This window comes from Populus trichocarpa, chromosome 8 (genome assembly GCF_000002775.5).
Source record: "Populus trichocarpa isolate Nisqually-1 chromosome 8, P.trichocarpa_v4.1, whole genome shotgun sequence".
NCBI classification, from domain to species: Eukaryota; Viridiplantae; Streptophyta; class Magnoliopsida; order Malpighiales; family Salicaceae; genus Populus; species Populus trichocarpa.
Genome location: NC_037292.2, coordinates 1,423,370 through 1,444,289, shown reverse-complemented (window position 1 = coordinate 1,444,289; position 20,920 = coordinate 1,423,370). Strand labels below are relative to the sequence as shown.

At 34.4% G+C, this 20,920-nt stretch overlaps 3 protein-coding genes across 3 annotated transcripts; 1 reads left to right on the top strand and 2 right to left on the bottom strand.

Annotated features, from left to right (window-relative positions):
- Positions 1 to 682: 682 nt before the first annotated feature.
- Positions 683 to 1,609, bottom strand: LOC112328430 (metalloendoproteinase 5-MMP). The gene has a single exon (XM_024606925.1). The coding sequence runs from the start codon at positions 1,607 to 1,609 to the stop codon at positions 683 to 685; it is 927 nt and encodes a 308-aa protein (XP_024462693.1).
- Positions 1,610 to 3,522: 1,913 nt separating this feature from the next.
- LOC7494912 (metalloendoproteinase 5-MMP) lies at positions 3,523 to 5,996 on the bottom strand. Its single transcript, XM_052455087.1, has 2 exons — positions 5,207 to 5,996; positions 3,523 to 3,961 (listed from the first exon to the last, which is right to left on the bottom strand). Exons 1-2 carry the CDS (start codon positions 5,889 to 5,891, stop codon positions 3,666 to 3,668), a joined length of 981 nt encoding a protein of 326 aa, XP_052311047.1. The 5' UTR covers positions 5,892 to 5,996; the 3' UTR covers positions 3,523 to 3,665.
- A 3,347-nt stretch (positions 5,997 to 9,343) lies between these two features.
- On the top strand, positions 9,344 to 18,038 carry LOC7494908 (dihydrolipoyllysine-residue acetyltransferase component 1 of pyruvate dehydrogenase complex, mitochondrial). The gene is made up of 23 exons (XM_002311941.4): positions 9,344 to 9,619; positions 9,864 to 9,902; positions 10,262 to 10,319; positions 10,392 to 10,425; positions 11,412 to 11,458; positions 11,568 to 11,612; positions 11,786 to 11,859; positions 12,015 to 12,084; positions 12,397 to 12,582; positions 12,685 to 12,729; positions 12,829 to 12,902; positions 13,213 to 13,282; positions 13,353 to 13,742; positions 14,549 to 14,609; positions 14,689 to 14,733; positions 14,822 to 14,905; positions 15,349 to 15,425; positions 15,677 to 15,739; positions 16,116 to 16,186; positions 16,272 to 16,332; positions 16,861 to 16,921; positions 17,021 to 17,101; positions 17,624 to 18,038. The coding sequence occupies exons 1-23, from the start codon at positions 9,522 to 9,524 to the stop codon at positions 17,680 to 17,682; spliced, it is 1,893 nt and encodes a 630-aa protein (XP_002311977.2). The 5' UTR covers positions 9,344 to 9,521; the 3' UTR covers positions 17,683 to 18,038.
- The last annotated feature ends 2,882 nt before the right edge of the window (positions 18,039 to 20,920 follow it).

Genomic DNA, 20,920 nt, shown 5'->3' with positions numbered 1-20,920 from the left:
TCAGGTATATGAACATGAAACTCCACATAAATATACAGTGCCTGAACCTGGAGATATTCTCGTAAAGGTATCCAGTATGATTTTTCAGGTATAAATTGACAGAAAGCTAACATGCTGTTGATGTGCTTATTATGACATTTCAATAAGAGGCGTTAAGGTATGGTTTTCAGAAAGCTAACATGCTGTTGATGGGCTAAATTATTGGACAGCTTGAATTGATTGAAACTTCTGTACTGATGTAGAGGTTTTGTAATATTATTGGACCGCTCATGCTAATTTCATCTGGGTTTCGACCATCTGTGCTACATAATAGCAGGTGATTTGGGGGGCTTAGAATTCTTATTTTAGAAGAAGAGAGAATATAATGCCCCCAGCTTCCTACAGATAAATTTTCCGAATTTAGTTCTAATTGCCACTGCTCTTTTGGTTGATTGCATAACTCGAAAAATTAAGATCTGGTTAGCAAAATAGGCTTTTGTCAAACTCCAAATTCCTGAACACTAATTATATCTAGAAAGAAACATGCAGACTGGAAAACTTCAATTGCAATTGTTCTATGATTACAAGGAGATAAGATTATGTGGAAGTGACTTCTTCACATATTTTAAAATCCACGTACAAATCCTTTATTTGCTAATACAATAACAGGTATAATAATCTTTTAGTTATATGTGGCTTTTAATCAAAGTCCATAGAGGTCACGGATACCTTCGATGTCATCCTCTTGCAAACTCCTTTTTGTCTTTCCATAATCAAAGTATGGATACATGATTGCATCTGGATGGTCTTCGCTGTGACCAAGTCCGAGTAAGTGACCTATTTCATGCACAGCGACGGATTCCAGGTCTAGCTCTTGACGTCCAGGATTGCTGCTCCAGGTTTCATCAGCATCAAAATGTAGCATCCCGATAGTTGGTCTAAAACCATGGGCAAAGATTCCTCCAGGGCCATCAAATGGCTCATCATCTCCGTGGTCTAGTTGGTAAAAGGCAATTTTAATATCAGCATCGGCAGAATTAGGCACTTCTTCGAACGTGAAGTCAGTAACTTGTGCCCATTTTTGAAAGGATTGTTTGCAAACAGACCTTATACTCTCTGCACCAGCGACTTGGACGGTTGCGCCAAACGTGTACTTCAAATGCTTTTTGGACCATCTGGGGGCTCCAGGGAAGAACGAATAGTCAGCATTGGCCACCCCATCAGAAGACTTGGAACTATTGTGGTGCTTTGTGCTATTGAAGATATCAGCCACACCACATCTAGGCTTCATCATTTGATTCACAGTACGTTTGTCTAGCCTTCCAGTGACTTCCAAATGAAAGTTTTGCTGATAGGTTCTGATAGCAGACTCCAAACGGTCATCGAACTCGTCATCGTCAACCTGGTTCAGGTTCTTGTTACTTGAAAGATCATAATCCAAGTATCCAAATTTCTTCAGATACTGTTTTACAAGGTGCAGCTTGGAAACAGATTGACCTTTTTGGCTTTCCACAAGGTTCAGGATGGATTTGAATGGATGATGCCCAGTTGGTTCTGATTGGACAAATTTTATCAGAATCACCAGGAGAAGAAAAAGGGATACTAGAAATTTGAAGGTTTTTTCAGCCATACTTGGAAGCCTCTTTCAATTGGTTAGGACTTCTTCAGGATGAACATGAAACTCCACATAAATAAATATATAGTGCCCCAACCAGAAGATATTCTCCTAAGGGTATCTATTATGTTTTTTCAAGCATAAATTGACAGAAAGCTAACATGTCGTTGACGTTTTAACATTTCAATCAGAGATGTTAAGGTATGGTTTTCAACTTTTCCATAGATGTTGTCATGTATGGACTGAATTCTTTCAATTATTAAACATCCTGACACTAACAGAATTTTTACATTTACTAACAGAATAGTCTATTAGTATTTGTACTTTCAGTCTATTGACACGAATTTTATCAATAGACTGACGAACAGAAATATTTTATTAAAAAAATTATTTTTGGTGATTTTTAATTTGTTAATAAATTCATTAATAATAAAATTAGTGATAAATTTACCAACAAATAAAGGGCATCAAAAAGTTAAATATACTGAATTCATGAATTGATTGAAACTACGTAGTGATGTAGAGGTTTTCGCTATTATTGGACCAATTATACAAATTTCACTTCAAAACAGAAATATTTTGTTTCTTTCAATATAATAAAATAATTTTAAAAATTCTCCACAAATTTTGTATTTGTTGATGGTGAAGGTTCCTCTTTCATAACTTGAATAGACTGGAATCAATACACAGTGTGATGTGATGATATTTTTTAGCCTTTTCACATCTAAATATGATGTAATGATATTTCTCATGATCAAACAGAGCGAACCATAAGTGATTAGTTGTAAATTAAGGAACAAATGTGTGGCTGAAAGCCTAAAACCATTCCACATCAGCCAATTATTATTTTCTCCATCGGTCAGGTATCAGAGAAAGTTTTCATGCGTGAGATTAATTTTTTTCTTGATTGGTTCTTAAAACAGGTCACTCATATCCATACCTATCTGTTCATAAGATTGTTTTTTTTTTTCTTATAGCCTTTCTTTAAATTCAGATTCTAGATAATGATGATGAAAGCATGCAGTTTACCTAGCAATTAAAAATAATACCTCGAGAGAATATGTAATTATTTTGTAATGATTTTTTTTTCTTTCAATAAAGAAAATAGTTCATAGGCCGGGTCCATCCTCACCGTTTTTAATGGCTCAAGTGCCTTGAAACGACATCCAAATAATACAATAGGGATAATTCATAGTGTCGATGCTCATTCAAAACGCATTAACACATGCCTGTAGTTGTAACATTCTTCCAATTGGAGAATTATTGGACAAAGAAACCAAATCCTACAGGAAATTATCAGCCTGTGGTGTCCTGTGTGTGTTATGTACTTTCCATTCTTCGAAGGAATGCATGTGTAATGCCGGCTTAGGAATTTGAGTTAAGCTGAGGTGGTCTTCTTGTTCAGTATAAGCAAGATAGCTAGGTTTGAACTTCGGTTCATGCACCATGCCAAGAAAAAATCCGTGGACGTGTTCAATGAAAAAAAAAAATAATGATTGTTCGAGTTGTGGGAGAGAGAGGGGTTGCATATGGCAATTCAATTTGTGCATTATTATCAAAACAAATTGGGCAAACTTGTCTCTATATTTGAAAAGCTTGTCCACAGATTGCAGCTGATAGACGTTATGCTCTGTGTGCATCTGTGCGATGGACTTGACCACTAGAACCAATCCTAATTCCTATACATTAAATGCCTTTTCTCTGGTGGACATCTTGGGTTTCGTCGGATGAAAATATAGAGTACAGTGTGGATGGAATTATTATGCCTTCGGTAATGCTCTGTGACACAGACAACATGCGGCTGGCTGCACAAATAGACCTTGAAGAGACTCGTCCAATTAATCCGCGATTATTTGTATTTTGCAAACATAATTTATTTACGATCTCAAAGAAATGGTTTACAAAATAGTTTTAGGCTTGCAAGGAGATACTTTGCAAATAAAGACTGTAACCGCCTCTCTAAGATCAGGATGGCCAAATTAAACACAAATTCGTAACTAGAAACTGATGGAAATTTATTCTTAATTTAGATAATAGAAACTGCAAGCATCATTCTCCTTTTGTACGTGCTTCAATTAGCGAATCCGTATAAAGCTCGTACACCCTGAATATCATCCGCACGCAAATCCCTTTTCGCAATCCCAGAAGGAATTCCGGAAGACATGATGGCATCGGCTTTTGGATCATCATTGTGGTCAAGACCAAGAAGATGTCCTATTTCATGCACAGCAACAGATTCCAGGTCCATCTGGTTAGGTCCTGGGTTTTCACTCCAATTTTCATCCGCATCGAAATGGAATATTGCATCACTAGCTGGTGGAGTAGCATGGGCTAAGACCCCTTGAGGACAGTGGCGGAGCCAGAATTTTTTTGATGAGGGGGCAAATTACTAATAAATACTATAACTTTTTAATATAATTTTTTTTTTAACTTGATTGAGTTACATGATTTGAAGTTTTGAATAACTATTTATTCTCAAGGGATTTACACTTGAAATACTTGTATAGTGACGTGTTAATTTAATCAATGAACCTACTGATTTTTTTTATTATCATTAGTGTCTACATAATAATTAACACAACTACATAATAATAAAGTCAGTTGAGTTACACAATAATTCTAAATCTTTCATATGATATTCATAGCAAAATATACATCAATTCATCAAAACTCATTTCAATTCATATCTATATGTATATAATAAGTATGTTGATTAAATTATACTTAATCATTTTTAGACATTTAAATTATTTCTAGACACACACAAAAAATTTGTATGAACTCACTAAATCAAATATGTGAAACAAGTTTTAATACTATCCTATACTTTCAAATAAGAGAAAATACCGAGAGAGAAAAAGTGTAACTTATAAGATTTAAACCCATCCCCTCTCCTAACTCCAAGCATTTCGTTAACAATTAATTACAAATAAATTTGTGATATAAAATGACAATTAATATATGTACATTGTAAATTAAGAGACCTCAATTAAATAATTAATCCATAATTATAGAACTAAGAGATCTTAGTTAAATAATTCCAATAATCTACTATGTCAATACAAGAGGTGTCAAGAATAGTGGTTTTGCATGAACATTAATTTATTCATTTATAATAAGAAAAAAAAACATTTAATTGATTAAATTAGTAAATTCAAACATTTATTTTGAACATATTTGAACACATTCATATTAAAACCCCTAAATTATCATAAACCCTAATATTTTTAATAACTAATTATAAAAAAATAAAACTAAAATTAGATAATGAAATAAATAGAAAAGATAAAAAAAAAATTTATTTAAAGTATAAAGCTAAAGAAATTACTTAGTTATCTGGACTTTAAAAGAAATTTGCATAAGAGAGAGGAAGACAACAATTCAAAAGGAAAAATGACTCTCTATTAATTAGTGAAAAAAACGAAAAAAAAAAAGGAAAAAGTTTAAGTAAATAAACTGAAAATATATATTATATATTATATTAAAATATAAGTAAACAGCAACTTTCCACTTTCCGTGTATCAAATCCTCCCCAAATTATTATATTAATATCCTAATATAGAAAATACTTTAAAAAAAATGAAGGGGGCAATTGCCCCCTTTTGCACCCACGTGGCTCCGCCACTGCTTGAGGACCGTCAAAGGCTTTACCATCGTTATGGTCTCCGCGATGGAATCCAATTACAATATCTGCAGGGGAGCTACCGCTAACTTCCTGAAAAGTGAATTCGGTGACCTGTGCCCATCTTCGAAAAGCTTTTGCGCAGATGGATCTTATGTTCTGTGCAGCCGGGACTTGGACACTGGAACGAAACGTGTACGTCAATTGCCTTTTTGCCCATCTACGATTTCCAGGAATGAAATTGTAGTGAGCTAGTGTGTGGATGGACTTGTGAGTATGGTAATGCTTTGTGCCATTGACAACATCTGGCACGCCACATCTAGGCTGCATCATTTCGTGCACTGTACTATTGTCTAGGCTTCCTGTAACGTTCAAATGATGGTTCTGCTGATATGCCTTGATTGCAGACTCTAAAAGATCGTCAAACTCATCGTCATTGGCATGGTTATGGCCCTTCTTTCCTTGATGACCATACTTCAAGTATCCAAATTTCTCAAGATATCTTTTGAGCTCATGAAGCCCTTTGACAGATCCATTCTTGTGGCATCCCTCCAGGTGTTTGATGAACCCAAAAGGATCTCCACTTGGTTTTGATTGAATGGTGCGTGATTGCATCGCAACAAGAAGTAAAATGGCTACAAAAATCGGAAAACTTCTAGCTGTCATTGTAGACATGAAATCTAGGACTCTCCTTCACTTGTGGGTTCGAGAGGAGAACTTATGGATGCTAGACATTGATAATCTGGCTTGTTTATATAGCGCTCCTGCAGGGCAGTTCCCTTCCAATCTCGACATTTTAGCTTCCTTGTTGAATGGGGCAAGTCTTTTTGCCCGTTTAGAGGGTTTAAGGTTTGGTTTGGAAATGCGTCCAGACGTTGTTTTTCTAAATTTTGAAAAAGTAAATTTGTGGAATCATAAAAATTCTCTCCTTTTTTTTTCTTTGTTTCATCAATCCCGGTGGGCCAATAAATTGTCTGTGCTTGAAGTATTTGTCAAGTCTTCCTTCATAGAACCTAGAGCATGCATGCATGGAATATGGAATTATAACGATTTTTAAGATTACGTACCATAAATGAGATTGGAAACCAGATATTTGGAATTTAATCCGAGCTAAGTTAGTAGTTGAATCGTTCAAGATTTTGATTTTGTGAAATGCGTTTAATCCGAATAATTTTTTTAGAAATTCAGTTCATCCAACTTGATCGAATCCAAACCTAACGGGTCTAACTGTGAGGGGGGGAAATGTAAGAATTAAACACTGCCATCCAGAATTTTGTTTTTTTTTTAATTTTCATCCTCATTACTCGTACTGGACACCCTGGAATGAAAATGAAAATCTCCAACTCGACCCTCACAACCACCAACTCTGATAGAAGCAATCAGGAGCCCTTTCTTCGTTCTTTCCAAGCTCAAGCTGTTGAGCTTTGTTTCCTCAACCCTCACAGCCACCAGGAAAGGGGTTTTGATTAAGTTTTCTCCATGGGTTCCTAAATTTCTTTATGCCTTTCTTTCGTGTTGCTGCATTCAAATTAGGCTAACATGTTGCTTTAGATGAATGTCGAAGGCTAATACAGATCCTGTCCTTGTTCGTGATTTTTTTCTTTAATTATGTATTATTGTGCTGGGGAGATAATTTGAGCTCCTTCTTCTGCATGGGGACGGAATAACGGATGGCCCTATTCTAGAATTTCCAGTGTGGGAAAACAGTCAAGTCAAGTAGCAAGTCTTCATTACAAGTTTGTCGTGTAAATATAGTTTTTTTCAATTCAATTTTTGTAAAAAAAAAATTATTTCTTTGACTTTTTAGTTTCTAGTTTAATAAAAGTGAAAGAATACTGAATTTAGTTACAGAGAAAAAAAAGATGTTGATATCAATTCTGGTTAATAAAAAAATTAATTTTAATGATAAAATATTCTATTCAATTCAATAAAAAAAGTTCAACTAATATTTCTTATCTCGGAAATTATTTTAAAAATCAGATCTAAACTCATAAAAAGTTTTTGTTTCAAATTGATTTTAGATTTTTATGTTATTTCTGTTTTTTTAATGTTTAACTCAATCAATCAGCCGAATTATTCAAATCTGATTATATCAATATCAAAATAATTTGAAATAAAACTTAACTTATCTAAAATTATAAATTATCAAGTTTATAACTATGATTAAAATTCACCAAAGTGTACAGAGAGACAAGGGTCACTTTCTAGCAATTTGCGATTCGAGAAGAAAGAAGGGACATGTGGTGGCATTTTGCTAGAAATCAAGTCATGTCATGCTAAGAAATACTTCATCTTGATTGAACAAGCTATGTTGAAAAAATATGATGAGTATGTGCGTTTTCCAGGAAGTCACAAGAGCAGTTGAGAGAAATGGTCAGCAGGAGGAGGAGGAGGAGAGAAATTAAAATCGGGCATGACCTGAAGTGCCTATCCAGAAAGAAAAATATTGTTTAAAATGTTATTTATATTAAAATGTATTAAAATCATATTTTTTTTATTTTTTAAAATTTATTTTTGAGATCAACCCATCAAAACAATACAAAATATATAAAAATTTTAATTTTTAATAATAAAAATATAATTTTTTTAGAAACACAGATTAGCACGCGTTTCCAAGATATCTCTATACTTGCAATTCTTATCCTCTGTGTGGATAGCATTACTCTATGAAATATGGTTTTGTGACTTGATATTGAATTTGTTGGCGAATCTCCTTGTATTAATTAAGGACGAGACTGACTGACCTCGTTATAATATATGTACATCAATTATAATTACTGATTGTGATTGTTATTTGGCATTTCAAACTTTAAATTGGATATATGAATTATATTTATGATCTACTAGAATATTTAGGTTTTAAATTGTGGTTTGCATTTAAAATTGTGTTTAAATTATAATCCTGGATTGATTTAGTGACCCAACTGTCCCTGTTTTGTCTGGCAGCTATACTTCAAATTCTTTAATTGAATTTGAATTAGAAAAAAATAAATAAAATAAACTTTATAACAAAGTTTTTTTCCCTTCTCGACAGGATAACCCATTTTGTCCAGGGCCTATTTTTTGTGTGTTAGAGGCTATTGTTGGGCTTTTACCCAGTAACAATCTTCTTAGATGTCGAAAGTGGGCTTTCACCCAAAAAACCCTTACAGAAAGGCAGGTGTATGGGCTCTACTCCAGCCCAAGTAGATGCAGGTAGCAGAAAAAGGAAAAACAATCCATTAGTTTATTTAGAGGCGCAGTCTCCAGTAATAAAAACTTCGAGGAGCTGACCATAAATTTACCTAAAGAAAAGCCGAAAGCCAAAAAACAGGAAAAAAAGAAAAAAAAATAGAGCACAGCTACAAGTCCCTCTTATTTCTTATTTTTTATGTTACATCATCAATCAATTAATTTTATTAATTTGGTCCTTCTACATCAACTCTTAATATAAACTCAAATAGGTCGTTTTGTCTAGCTCCACAAGCTAAATTCTAGTTGTTCTTACAAGTGGGATTTGATGTATCGCTGCTTAATTTCTCTCATTTGATATAAGATCAAGATAATAAAAATACAATGAATAAAGTTATCGCATTTCTTTTACTAAATTATTATATTTCTATCACAATTTTATAATTAATTTGTTATATGTATAAATACCTTGTGTCAACTTAATCCAGAATTAGAAGATAAAGAATAAATAATAAATAATTGGTTTCACCTAACAAGATACAATAGTTTTAAATATGATTTTTATTTTAGAGTTTTAAAAACTTAATTTGAAAAGAAACACTTATTTAAATAAGAGATAATAATTACCATAATATCCAAAGTGTTTCATGATATTTTTGGAAGCACTCACAGACCATTAATTATAGAAGCATCAATTTGATGTAATAATTTTAGATATACAATACTATTAACAATAATTAAATTAAAATAAATAAATGAAAAAAAACAGCTATAACCACAGCAAAGCCAACAGAATTACGAAACCAAGCCCAGGAAGGAGGTGTGTATTAAGAAAAATTAATTGACGGTGACCACATTGAAAAGAGTAGGAAAATAGAGCAACCTTTTGAGGCTAGTAGCCCCACCACACCTAAACAGCAATTTTTAAAACGCACCCACCCCTCCAGCGCAACCAGTCAGCCAGAATGAACCCATAGCGCATAGCTCACCGACTACGATCTGAATTTTGACTAAAAAAAAGAAAGAAAGAAAACCAAACAGAAAAACACCCCTAACTCGGCTCTTCAAAATAAACAAACTTACCATTCTCAAATTCCCTCTCTCTCGATAGCAGCAGCAGAAAGTGAACAGAGAATGGCGCTGCTTTCGCGACTTAGGCATCCATTGACATCGCGCTTCGCACCTTCTCTTTTCAAAGCTCGATTTCTCTCTTCCTCTCGATCCTTCGCTCTGTAATTTTCTCCATCTGCACGTGCCAATTGTTTAGCTTATTTATTTGTTTATTTCATTTTTGTGTTGATCAATCAATCGGCCAGTCAGTCAATCATTTCCTGTTTCATCAATATTAATTGCAGATTTATTTATTTAAATTACATGAATGAATGATTTAAAAAAAAAAAATTTGTGGAAATTGATCATGTCTTCTATTTTCTCAATCCTCAGTTTAATTTTGATATTTTTAATTTCTTGTTACAGCTCTTGCTCTAATTTGGATGCCAATGGCTCTTTCTCAAGGTTTGCATCTTTTTACCTTTTACGTTTGTTGGTTTCCTTAGTGGTTGTACAGTTGCTTCGGTGCTGAAGTGTTAAAAAAGAAGGAAACAAACAAAGAAAGAAATTGGTGAAGTTGGAATTAGACGAAGTGAAAGCTAATTTGAGCAGGGATTGTTGATTTGTTTATTGAATTTTTTCGACCGAGAATCGGTGCCCAATTTGATTAATTTACTACACATACCTTGAATTGGTCTCTTTAATTTTTTCTGTTCTTTTTATATTTCTATTTGGAGCCACCTAGCTTGCAACCTCTTGCTGTCCTTTTCTTTTTTGTGTGTGCTCAATTTTGCTGGTTTTTCACTGTTGGTTATGTGCATTAGGTCTGCATCAGTATTTACAGTCAGTGGAGTACACGATGATAGTTCTTTGAAGCTCAAGGTTAGTGTTGAATTATGTGAGTTGTTCTAATTTAGACTTGTCCGTTTTCTGATGTTGTCTATTGCTTTACAGATGCAAATTGGTGTTCGACATTTCTCATCTTCTGGTACGTACCTCATTTTACTGCAATTCCTGATATTTGTCTGTATCTAAGGGAATCTTCTGTTGTTGCGTTAAGGGACTTGGTTTGGTGTGTCTCTGTTGTCTGTAGAATTAATGAAACCAGTATGCTCTTATTTTAAGTCTACAATCAGAACACTGATCTATGTTAGTTGGCACTGGGTTTATGCATCAAGTAATTTTGTGAATGGATTGTGTGGCATGGACTTTACTAGCTCCAAGTGAATCTGGAGTTGCAGGTTCAAACCATGAACCTGGCTAAATAATAAGGATCACCAATGGACTTGCGCTTTGTAGTGTTCATAACTTATTTTGCTACTCCCAGAGTAAGTGAGTCAACAACTCACATGCATGTTCCCCAACTTCTTGAAAATTGCATGTGTTCATGCTGAATTTTTACAGATGAATGCTGGCAGAAACATAATTTCGTGTGCCATGAAAGACTCTTGAAATCTTTTATTTTGCTAAGTGTGTTACGAAGAAAATACCAACCAGTTTATCTCTCCTGTGCTAGGACATAATTTGGAAAGAGGGTTTCTGCTCAATAAGCCAGTGAAATAACAATAAAATTAGCCTATATTCTACAAAACTTCCCAACTTGCTCATTGTGCCGTGCACTTCGTATGGGACAATGGTAGTGAACTTCAGCTGAAATTTGATAAATAATCTGTGGTATGAGTGCATGTTGAGTTCTGTTGAAGTAAGACTGTGTAGAGATTGTTATGAATTAAGCTAAAAGAAAAAAGAAATTGATAAGAATTCATGCATGCATGCATTGCCTCAAATTCCAATGCAAGTTCACAAGCTCATCAGTTCACAAGCATATGAATTTTTCATCTTGCTATGACTGCCATGTATGTTGACATTAACTTCTTTTTTAATCTTTGAAATGAAGAGGTGATTTGTAGAAGCCTTATCTTGCTTGTGAGAACATTAATATTGGTATTTATGATTAAACTCCTGTTGTTGCAGAGCCATCACATACAGTTGTTGGAATGCCAGCTTTGTCTCCTACAATGGTAAGATATGCAGGAATGGTATACTATAGGCAGGTTTCTCATCTCTTTTAGCTGGAACTTCTACTCTTCTGCAAGAATTCAAGTCTCTCTACTTGTTGTTCTTGTGTAGACTCAGGGTAATATCGCGAAGTGGAAGAAGAAAGAAGGGGAGAAGGTGAGTTAGTGCAGGATTTGATATAAGATGATGCTTGTAAATTCAGCTTGCTTACTTCTATAATGATGTGATTTGGAGATGGTTGTTGGAAATAAATCCTGCCATAACTGAATGGAGACAATTTGTTGATTTCATCCGTATATGGTTTCTGAACTAGTGGACCAATCTAACAGATAGAAGTGGGTGATGTCCTCTGCGAGATAGAGACTGATAAAGCTACACTTGAATTTGAATGTCTTGAAGAGGGGTAATTCTGCTCTTTCTAATTTTTTATCTAGTATATTTTTTTTGTGATATTTAATTTTTGGATCCACATTTGCCATTGGCGTGCTATGTTTATTTACCCCATCACAGATTGTAAAATTTCCTTTTTCTTCATTGATGAGTACCGATCCAATGCAGGTTTTTGGCTAAGATATTGGTACCTGAAGGTTCAAAGGATGTACCTGTAGGACAGGCCATTGCAATAACGGTAAATTATAATATAAAGTTTGACATCGAGGAAAACCAATCTTTCTGTAAAGGAGATAACCTCCCTTTCTGTACATTTTCCTGTGCACTTCTTTCTTTTCTTTCTGTTCCTTTTGGTACTTGATTATGCATCATAGGCACTTGTTTCTTTATTGGAGTATCCTTGGAGGATATTTTAATCACTTAAATAGGTAATATGGTTTCATACTGTTTGATAAGTGAGATTTGCTTTTATGCTTCCTCAGCAATTTTCATTCTGAGTATGAACCATTCCATTAGAAGGTCATTAACACTCCTTTTATGTCTTCACAAGGTCGAGGATGCAGATGACATCCAAAACGTCCCTGCTACTGTTGGAAGTGGATCAGATGTTAAGGAGGAAAAATCAACTGACCAGGATGTCAAAAGTGAAGGTGGGGCACAAGAAACAAGCTCTATTAATGCATCAGAACTTCCCCCTCATGTTATTCTTGGAATGCCAGCATTGTCCCCAACAATGGTAGGAAAGGACGAAATAAATCAGCTGATGAATATGGATTGATTTTGTTGAATTTTCTCCTTTCCTTTTAAGCTAAACACTCTTTTCTATCTATTCCTTCAGAATCAGGGTAACATTGCCAAATGGAGAAAAAAGGAAGGAGACAAGGTTGGATTCTTTAGGCTAAATTGCTTTCTATCTAATTGGGTGATGCTGATTGACCAAATTATTATGCCTTTTCACTTGCCATGTCTCTGTGCTTAACAGATAGAGGTGGGTGATGTAATATGTGAAATAGAGACAGACAAAGCTACTCTAGAATTTGAAACTCTTGAAGAAGGGTATGGCTCTTTTGTCTCCCTCCCTCTCTCTCCACTTTGGAATTTTATACTTTTCTAGTAAAACATGAGCAGCTTTTATAAAAGATCTCAAACTACTGGCTTAACTTTGTGTGTGACTTTGAGTACATGTGGTTTGGCTTTGTATACAATGGCACTATTTTAATACCTTAGATGTTCTAGCTTTTAGAAGCTACTTTTAGACTTTGCTTGTATTATTTTTTTTCTCATAGAAATGAATGAACTGCAATTGATTTTGAATCTTATGCTATCTGTGAGTTTTTGTTATTCTTTCGTGAAATGTTGAATGCAGATATTTGGCCAAGATACTAGCACCAGAAGGCTCAAAGGATGTGGCTGTGGGACAACCTATTGCCATAACAGTAAGTCAGAGTTATTGTTCATGTATGTATGTTCTATGTTTTTATGGAGCAATAATGGATGTTTTTCCAGGTTGAAGACTCGAATGATATCGAAGCTGTAAAGACTTCTGCTAGCAGCAGCAGTGGCAAGAAGGTTAAAGAAGAAAAACCAACTCATCATGGTTCTAAAGCTGAAGCTAGTAAAGAAAAAGGCAATTTTAAGAGGATCAGTCCATCTGCTAAGTTGCTTATTTCAGAACATGGATTGGATGCATCATCTTTACATGCATCTGGGCCTTATGGTACTCTGCTAAAGACTGATGTTTTGGCTGCAATTAAGTCAGGGAAAGGAAAAAAATCTTCAGCCGCGGAGAAAGGAGCTCCGCCACCTCAAAAGAGTCCCCAACCTTCTGCCATTCCTTCCCTGGAACCAAAGCAGTCAGATTCTTTTGAAGATCTGCCTAACACTCAAATCCGCAAGGTAATGCCATTGGTGTGTGAGGGAAAGTCAAGTTTCGAAAGCTATCATAGACAGATTGGGGATTGTTAGGGTGTCCTAGTGAATGGTTTTCCAAAATCCGATGCCCCTTGTTATTGACAAGTTCCTTGATTATACTGAAATTTTTTGTTAATAGTTATGAGAATATGTGAGTAAGCTGAGATGGAGGTGTAGGATTCAAGATAGATTAGATATCAAAGCATCTGTGAGAAGTTCCCACCATGGACATGGACAGATGAGAAAAGCTTTATGCATGACGGTCTCCAAAATCCATTATGCGCCATAAAGGAAAGATACTCTCCCTTCCTTCATCAGACGTCAGAATTTGTTTTTGTGTCTGATGCAAGGCATTTCAGACATATACCACATATCAACTTATAGTAGTTTAAGTCCAGATTTGATACCCCTATATGCATACATGTTAACTGGCACTCTGGTGATAGCAATACATGTTATGTTATTGGAGTGGCTGTCTGATAATTGGAGTAGAAGTAGGCACTCTCTGATCAAATCTCTGTTTCCTACTAACTATTTTAATGGATGCTTAGGTCACTTACATTTTTTAGTTCCTTTTCCTTGGTTTGTATGGATGTTCTATGTATTCTTGCTTCTCCAGTGACCCCCCTCCTTTTTCCCATCTTTCTCGAGTTATTTTTGGATTCTTCTTATGCGCTTGTTTGTGTCATTGTGTTTGACAAATTCTTCTCCATCAAATTTTTTTTTCTAAATCAGCGATTTTATTTTTTCAATGCAATATTGCTTATGTTTAAATAATGATTGATCTGCAGGTTATAGCTAGAAGGTTGTTGGAATCAAAACAGACGACACCACATTTATATTTATCCACAGGTTATATATAACTCTATGGGATCTATTTCACTATCCAATATATAATTTTTGTTCTAATGGTGTCAGATGTGTTCATCAGATGTTATTCTGGATCCTCTTCTTTCTTTCAGAAAGGAGCTTAAAGGTATAAAATTTCAGTTATTACTATTGTGTTTCTCTGAGAAATTATAGCTGGCAGACTATTCATGCATCAGAGCTTCTTGATTTTACAGAGCAACATGATGTCAAAGTTTCAGTAAATGACATTGTCATCAAAGCTGTTGCAATTGCTCTGAGAAATGTACCGCAAGCTAATGGTAAGATATATTATAATTCTTTTAAGTACTGGTTGCATCAGAACACTCAATTGCATAGATTTATTGCAGACCAAGATTTGGTTTTTTTAAGGAGCATAATTGACCAAAGAAATCACTCAACACATTTTGTCCCGCTTTGTGTATTTGATGCTGCTTTAGGATATGTTGTGTTTTAAATTCAACAATGGCAAGTCTTTTTAATGCCATACTTTTGTCGGATGTATGTGCTTGCAAGAATGCATGCATTTCTTTTGGGTCCGAAGGGTGATCTAGAGTCTATGCCCCCACAGGGTAACCTACCCTGACTTTTCATGAGTGTTGGGCTTTGAAGTACGAATTCTTTTTTGGATTCCATAATATTTTTAAATTTCAGGAGAAAATTTACCATGCTGTGTTTCTATCTCCATTTCTAATACTGAAAATGCTACATCAATGCACGACAGCTTACTGGAATGTTGAGAAAGGAGAAATCATTTTGTGCGACTCTGTTGACATATCGATTGCAGTTGCTACTGAGAAGGTATGGTGTTTATAATCTCTTGAAAAGTTTGGACAAAAACTAGATTCCAAAAGGGCCACTTACCGGTTGTAGTTCAACCAAAATCAGGTAGTGAGAGGGAGAACTAGAGACTATTATACTTTTCAACATTTATGCATGAAGTAACTATTCTAAAGACCCTAACTTGTATCCCTGCATTTGCTAGCTGGTGGCTTTTTAACATTATACCTTTGTGGCCTAGAGAATTTATTATACCTTATTTGCTTATGCAGGGCTTAATGACGCCAATTGTTAGGAATGCAGATCAGAAATCCATTTCTGCAATCTCCTCAGAGGTAACTAATGTGATTTTATTTCTGTTTCGCCATGGTGGGATTCACTAGTGGATTTTAGTAGACCTTATCTCTTACACTAAGACCATGCTTGCTTCTAAGAATCCAGGGAAAGGTTACACCTACAATATGCGTACTTCAGAAATGTGTTAAGAAAATTCATTTTTATCGAACCATGACTGTTGAACTCTCCACCACCCCCTACTCTCTGCTTTTGGGCAAGCTTGTGATGAACTTTTGGTCATTCCTTCTATATTTTTCAATCACTTTTCATGTATCTTCTCCTCGTTTTCTGTTAATTATCGAGTGTCTACATTTCTGTATGGGAAGACCACAATTTTGCTTTGCTTATTGTATTTTTGTTTGCTTGGAATTTCAGGTCAAGCAACTAGCTGAGAAAGCTCGGGTCGGGAAGCTTACACCAAATGAATTTCAAGGAGGAACTTTCAGGTTCATATATTATTAGGCTGAACTTTCTGAAACAGATACAATAAAAGACAATGTATATACCTAATTTTTCCTTGTTATTGTGCAGCATTTCCAACCTGGGAATGTATCCAGTGGACCAATTTGTTGCAATTATAAATCCGCCTCAGGTTCTCTCTTTTCATCCCTCTTCCTCAAACTCAACCCTGAACATACACATTCATATATGCATTAAACTATGCTCTTTCAATTAAGGCAATATGACTGGCTTCAGCCTTGCAAAGAAATTTGTCACTATTTCAAGAGAGAAAAAAATCAAATGACTGTGGCCCTGTTGGGTTTAGGCATCGCATATAGCTTGAATTTCTGCTGTTTTTCATCTCCTTTACTGGAAGAAATGAGTCATGAGTAGCTAGTGTTTAAATTCTCATTAGTTAAATATCATTCCTTTTTTATGTCGAACAAACACCTTCCATGTTTCTGGAAAATATTGCTGCTGTTAAATTTTTAAAATGGAACTATCATAGACATGTGGTCTTTATTTTTAAAACAGCAATATCATAAACATGTGATCTTTTATTAGTCCCGGTGTTGATTAAATCAAAAATGGGCACGGAAAGAAATACAGGGATACACTACGACCATCATTGCTGGCTTCCTGTAAATGTATAGTATATAAAAGATCTCTTTTATTGCAGGCTGGCATACTTGCTGTTGGTAGAGGGAACAAAGTTGTTGAACCACTACTTGGAAGTGATGGTAAGTATCTGCTGGTTGTAGGTTCTGCCACCTGATATTTGTTGGTTTCAAGTACCAGAGCTTCTTTGAGTGCTATAACTTGAACTTTCTTTCTACCAGGAATTGAGAGGCCTGCAGTTATCAACAAAATGAACTTGACTTTATCTGCTGATCATCGTGTTTTTGATGGCCAAGTTTCAGGTCTGTAATTCTCCAAATTTCTTTACTTTCATTAGGGAAGGTATTTTGAAAATGCCGTGAATGTTCTTCAAATTCAAATTCAAAATAGAGCATATTTGAGGATTTGGATCCTATTGGATTGCCTCCTTAATGAGGTTGAAACTTTATGGGTATCTTTAAATGAGGGTACCTCTTCAAAGGCAGGGATACTGCTAAAAGGCCTTATCTCTAATTGGACAAGTTCTTCCTAGGGCGTTGAGGTAATGCTGTTATGTAATCCGGGGACCCAAGGCATCGAATCTTGGAGAACTATGAGCTTTCCAACTAGTTACGACCAGTTTTTGAATTTGTGATTTTTCTCCTTGTCCCTAACGGACAAAAGAAATTAATAATGGGTGGTAATTTCAGTTTATTTTTTCCCCTGGCCTCTTATCATGTAGCACATTTTCGAACATGCTACTTGGGCAGCTTGACTGCTGCGTGGGGCATATTTATATGCAGAACTTCACAACAACTTTTGAGCTTAAACTATTTTCTTTGCAGGTGCATTCCTATCAGCTTTGCGTGCTAATTTCAGTGATATCCGCAGGCTGCTTCTGTGATATTGAAATAAGCCCTCGAAACTAACAAATGGGTCCAAGAAATGATCCATTTCTGTTCTTGAGCGAGTTGGGGAATTTTCGATGGATTGCACAAATTTATTTCCGGGGTATTTGTTACCACTGCAATTTGTTGTGCCATATCATTTTTGCACAGTTTTGTAATTCATTTTACCAGGCATGTCCGCAGTTATAACCGGTTCAGGAACCAATTGATGGTACTAGGTGAGCTTTCAAAAATTTAAGAACTTTTCAGTCGCCCTGATGCAGTAGTTGCAGGTGTCTTTCAGAAAGAATAATGTACATGAAAACCACGGAAATTTTATGCATCTAGATCAATAAAATGCTGCTTTCAGTGAGTTGAGTTCTGTGATGGACATTTCTGTTCGCTGGCTTATCTTCTATCGCACCTTGCCGCCGCTACATTATTATCGGCCATTACCTGTTTTCTGGGAGCTACAAATTCTGCTAAATAAAAAAACAAGTTATTAATGATAAATATAGATGAAAATGAAAAAACTGAGAAACATATATACATCAAGATGATGTGTGACCTCACAGCAACACACGGGCTTTTAACTTAATTCTGTTCAATATTTTGTTTATCTATATTATTTAATCAAATAATATTGGATGAATAAAATAATATTATGTAAGGTTACAAATATTATTTAAAAATAAATGTTTTTTTAATTTATATAAAACATGAAACCAACAAATTATATATGAATTAGAGTAATTTTTTCAAAAATTATATGCATATAAAATAAATAAAAAAATAATTGTTATTTAAAAGAGGCTAAATTAAGTAAATACATCAATTTAAAAAAATAGCTAGACATCGTTGAGATGGGCAAGTCAAGAGCTTACAAGCCTAGCAAGTCAAGTCAGTGTGAGACTTTTTTTTAAGATCGTAAATAAATTTATCAAGAGTTAAAAAATAAATTGAAAAATAGATTTACATTTGTAAAAAATTCTAGCACTATTCTCCCGGCTACTATGGTGGCAATATGGGAAGTCGGTATTTGACGTAGTTTTTTTTCAAAAACAAATTGTTATAATTAGTAAAGAATGAGGACTAAGTTGTATATTTGGCAAGAAATTTCAAAAACACTGCCCATCTTCTCCATGCGTTGACAACTCAGTAAAATTCATGGACAGCATATGAACATATATAGCATTTAAAAACCCATTAATTTGTTTTTTTTTTAAAGATGGTTCTTTTTTATCTGCCCTAAACTTTAAAATCTTCAAAAATGAACGCACGTTCATGAGCTTATATATTGAAATTAACAATGCATATCAAAGTTCAAACCATTTTGTACTATTTAATTTGCCAAGCAAAATAACCAGCTCTTTAGCAGTAAGATTACACTTGCCTACAAAACTGATAGCAGTCATCCCCTCATTAATTTCTTAGTCGATTCAGACCCAGAGGATTTTAGCATGTTATAAGTTTGCCATAGTTGGGCTAACTAAGAAAATCAAAATAACTTGAAATATGACACTGACGAAAATAGAAATATAACAGATAACTAGATGCAATCTGGTCTGCTGATCAAATCACTGAAAAAACCTGGATGTGCGCATTGGTAGTGGATTTTGACCCTCAAACTAACCTTGGTTGGCTCTAAATCAGCTTATACTTCTTGAACTTCGGACTCGATCGGAGGTTTTTCAGTTGTTGAAGTAGAATCGTCAGTTGTTATTTCTTTCCCTCTGGACTCGTCGGAACGGGTATTAGATGTAGAAGCATAATTCCCAGCTGTTCTTTCCTGAACTATATATGGCCTCATGAATCCGTAGACCACCCTTCCATTTGTTAGCCCACACTTCATTCAAGCGAAAATAGAGCGTTTCCTCATTATTTTTAGCGTTTTCATCACTTTTAGACTTGGTCTGACTCTTCTTCGCAGGAAATTCCTCGTTATTTTCAGATTTTTTAATCACTTTCAAACTCAATCCGACACTTCTTCGGAGGAAATTCCTCTACTTCCCCGCCTAATTCTGATACTTTCCTTCCTCCCCTATCCTAGCCATCAAAAAAACAGGAACGTCCCAGCCAAAGGAATTCTCCGTGTTCATGGATAACATGAAGCTAACTCCATACGTCTTCCCTTTGGTTACACGCATTTCACCACTTACATCAAGCCAACACACCTCCAGCAGCTCTGCAGGACGACCATCCCTATATTTTGCAAAGAGCAAATAGATTCAAATTGACATAAACAAAATAGGCTCTACAAAAACTATAGCACCACTTTTCAGAATCTGCAGATTCACAAAAGGTAGTGATACAGTTCCATCATTGGTCTCTAGTTTAATACACTCACCCCTAAAATTCAATCCTGGCATGTAAAGAAATAAATAGAAAAACTTTGTTGTATAGTCTCCGCCAAAAATGAAAGGAAACAACAGAAAGAAAATATAACTAGAAGTATACCATATACTGATTTCCAAGCCTTAACTTTCTACGTTTACCTGTTTGTTTTTTGCGTTTCAAAAATGTTTTTAAACAATTTAAAAATTTTATTTTTTTTATTTTAAATTAATATTTTTTTTTGTGTTTTTAGATCATTTTAATATAATATCAAAAATAATTTTTTAAAAATAAAAAAATATATTATTTTGATATATTTTCAAGAGAAAAGCAACTGCCACCACTCCCAAACATATAAAAGAATTTAGCCTCAGGATATTTGAAATATTTACTTGAACAATTTGAAGATTTTTGTCAAAATGATTCGCTAAAAAGCTTTTTGTAATTTACCCTAAAACATAAACGTGGATCAAGAGAAAACATGTATGAATAAATTAAAGTATCAAATTAAATAGAGTAAATTATTACTATAGACAAAATTAAGTCTTTCAAAAAGGTAATTTAGAAATTTTTTAAAAAAATCAACTGTCAACTTTGATTAAAGAATTAACATCCAATTTTGAAAAATAAAAGGACCAATTTACAAAAGCAACAAAAAAAAAAACGATTAAATTATAATTTACTCGAGTGAATATTTTTTAATATTTTTTTGTTTTATCTATTTTTTTTTATAATCAAGAACGATCATCTATTTAATCTCTAATAATTAAGAACATTGTACGATTTTTAATAAAGATGTATTTGTGAAATCCGCATAAAAAATTAACTGAAATTTGTGTGCTTTTCATTATTTGTGTTTGCATGATTTTTTCACATGTTATTTAATTTTTAGTAAAAGAAATAAATAAAGATGAGATAAAA

What these genes read in the sequence shown, in the direction of transcription:
- LOC112328430 (XM_024606925.1), bottom strand. Translation starts at nt 1,609, where the DNA reads ATGGCTGAAAAAACCTTCAAATTTCTAGTATCCCTTTTTCTTCTCCTG.
- LOC7494912 (XM_052455087.1), bottom strand. Translation starts at nt 5,891, where the DNA reads ATGTCTACAATGACAGCTAGAAGTTTTCCGATTTTTGTAGCCATTTTA. An exon ending in TCAAGCAGTGGCGGAGCCAC is followed by an intron (nt 3,962 to 5,206) that starts GTGGGTGCAAAA and finishes CCTCATCAAAAA; the next exon opens with AATTCTGGCTCCGCCACTGT.
- LOC7494908 (XM_002311941.4), top strand. Translation starts at nt 9,522, where the DNA reads ATGGCGCTGCTTTCGCGACTTAGGCATCCATTGACATCGCGCTTCGCA. An exon ending in GCCAATGGCTCTTTCTCAAG is followed by an intron (nt 9,903 to 10,261) that starts GTTTGCATCTTT and finishes TATGTGCATTAG; the next exon opens with GTCTGCATCAGTATTTACAG. An exon ending in TTTCTGCAATCTCCTCAGAG is followed by an intron (nt 15,740 to 16,115) that starts GTAACTAATGTG and finishes TTGGAATTTCAG; the next exon opens with GTCAAGCAACTAGCTGAGAA.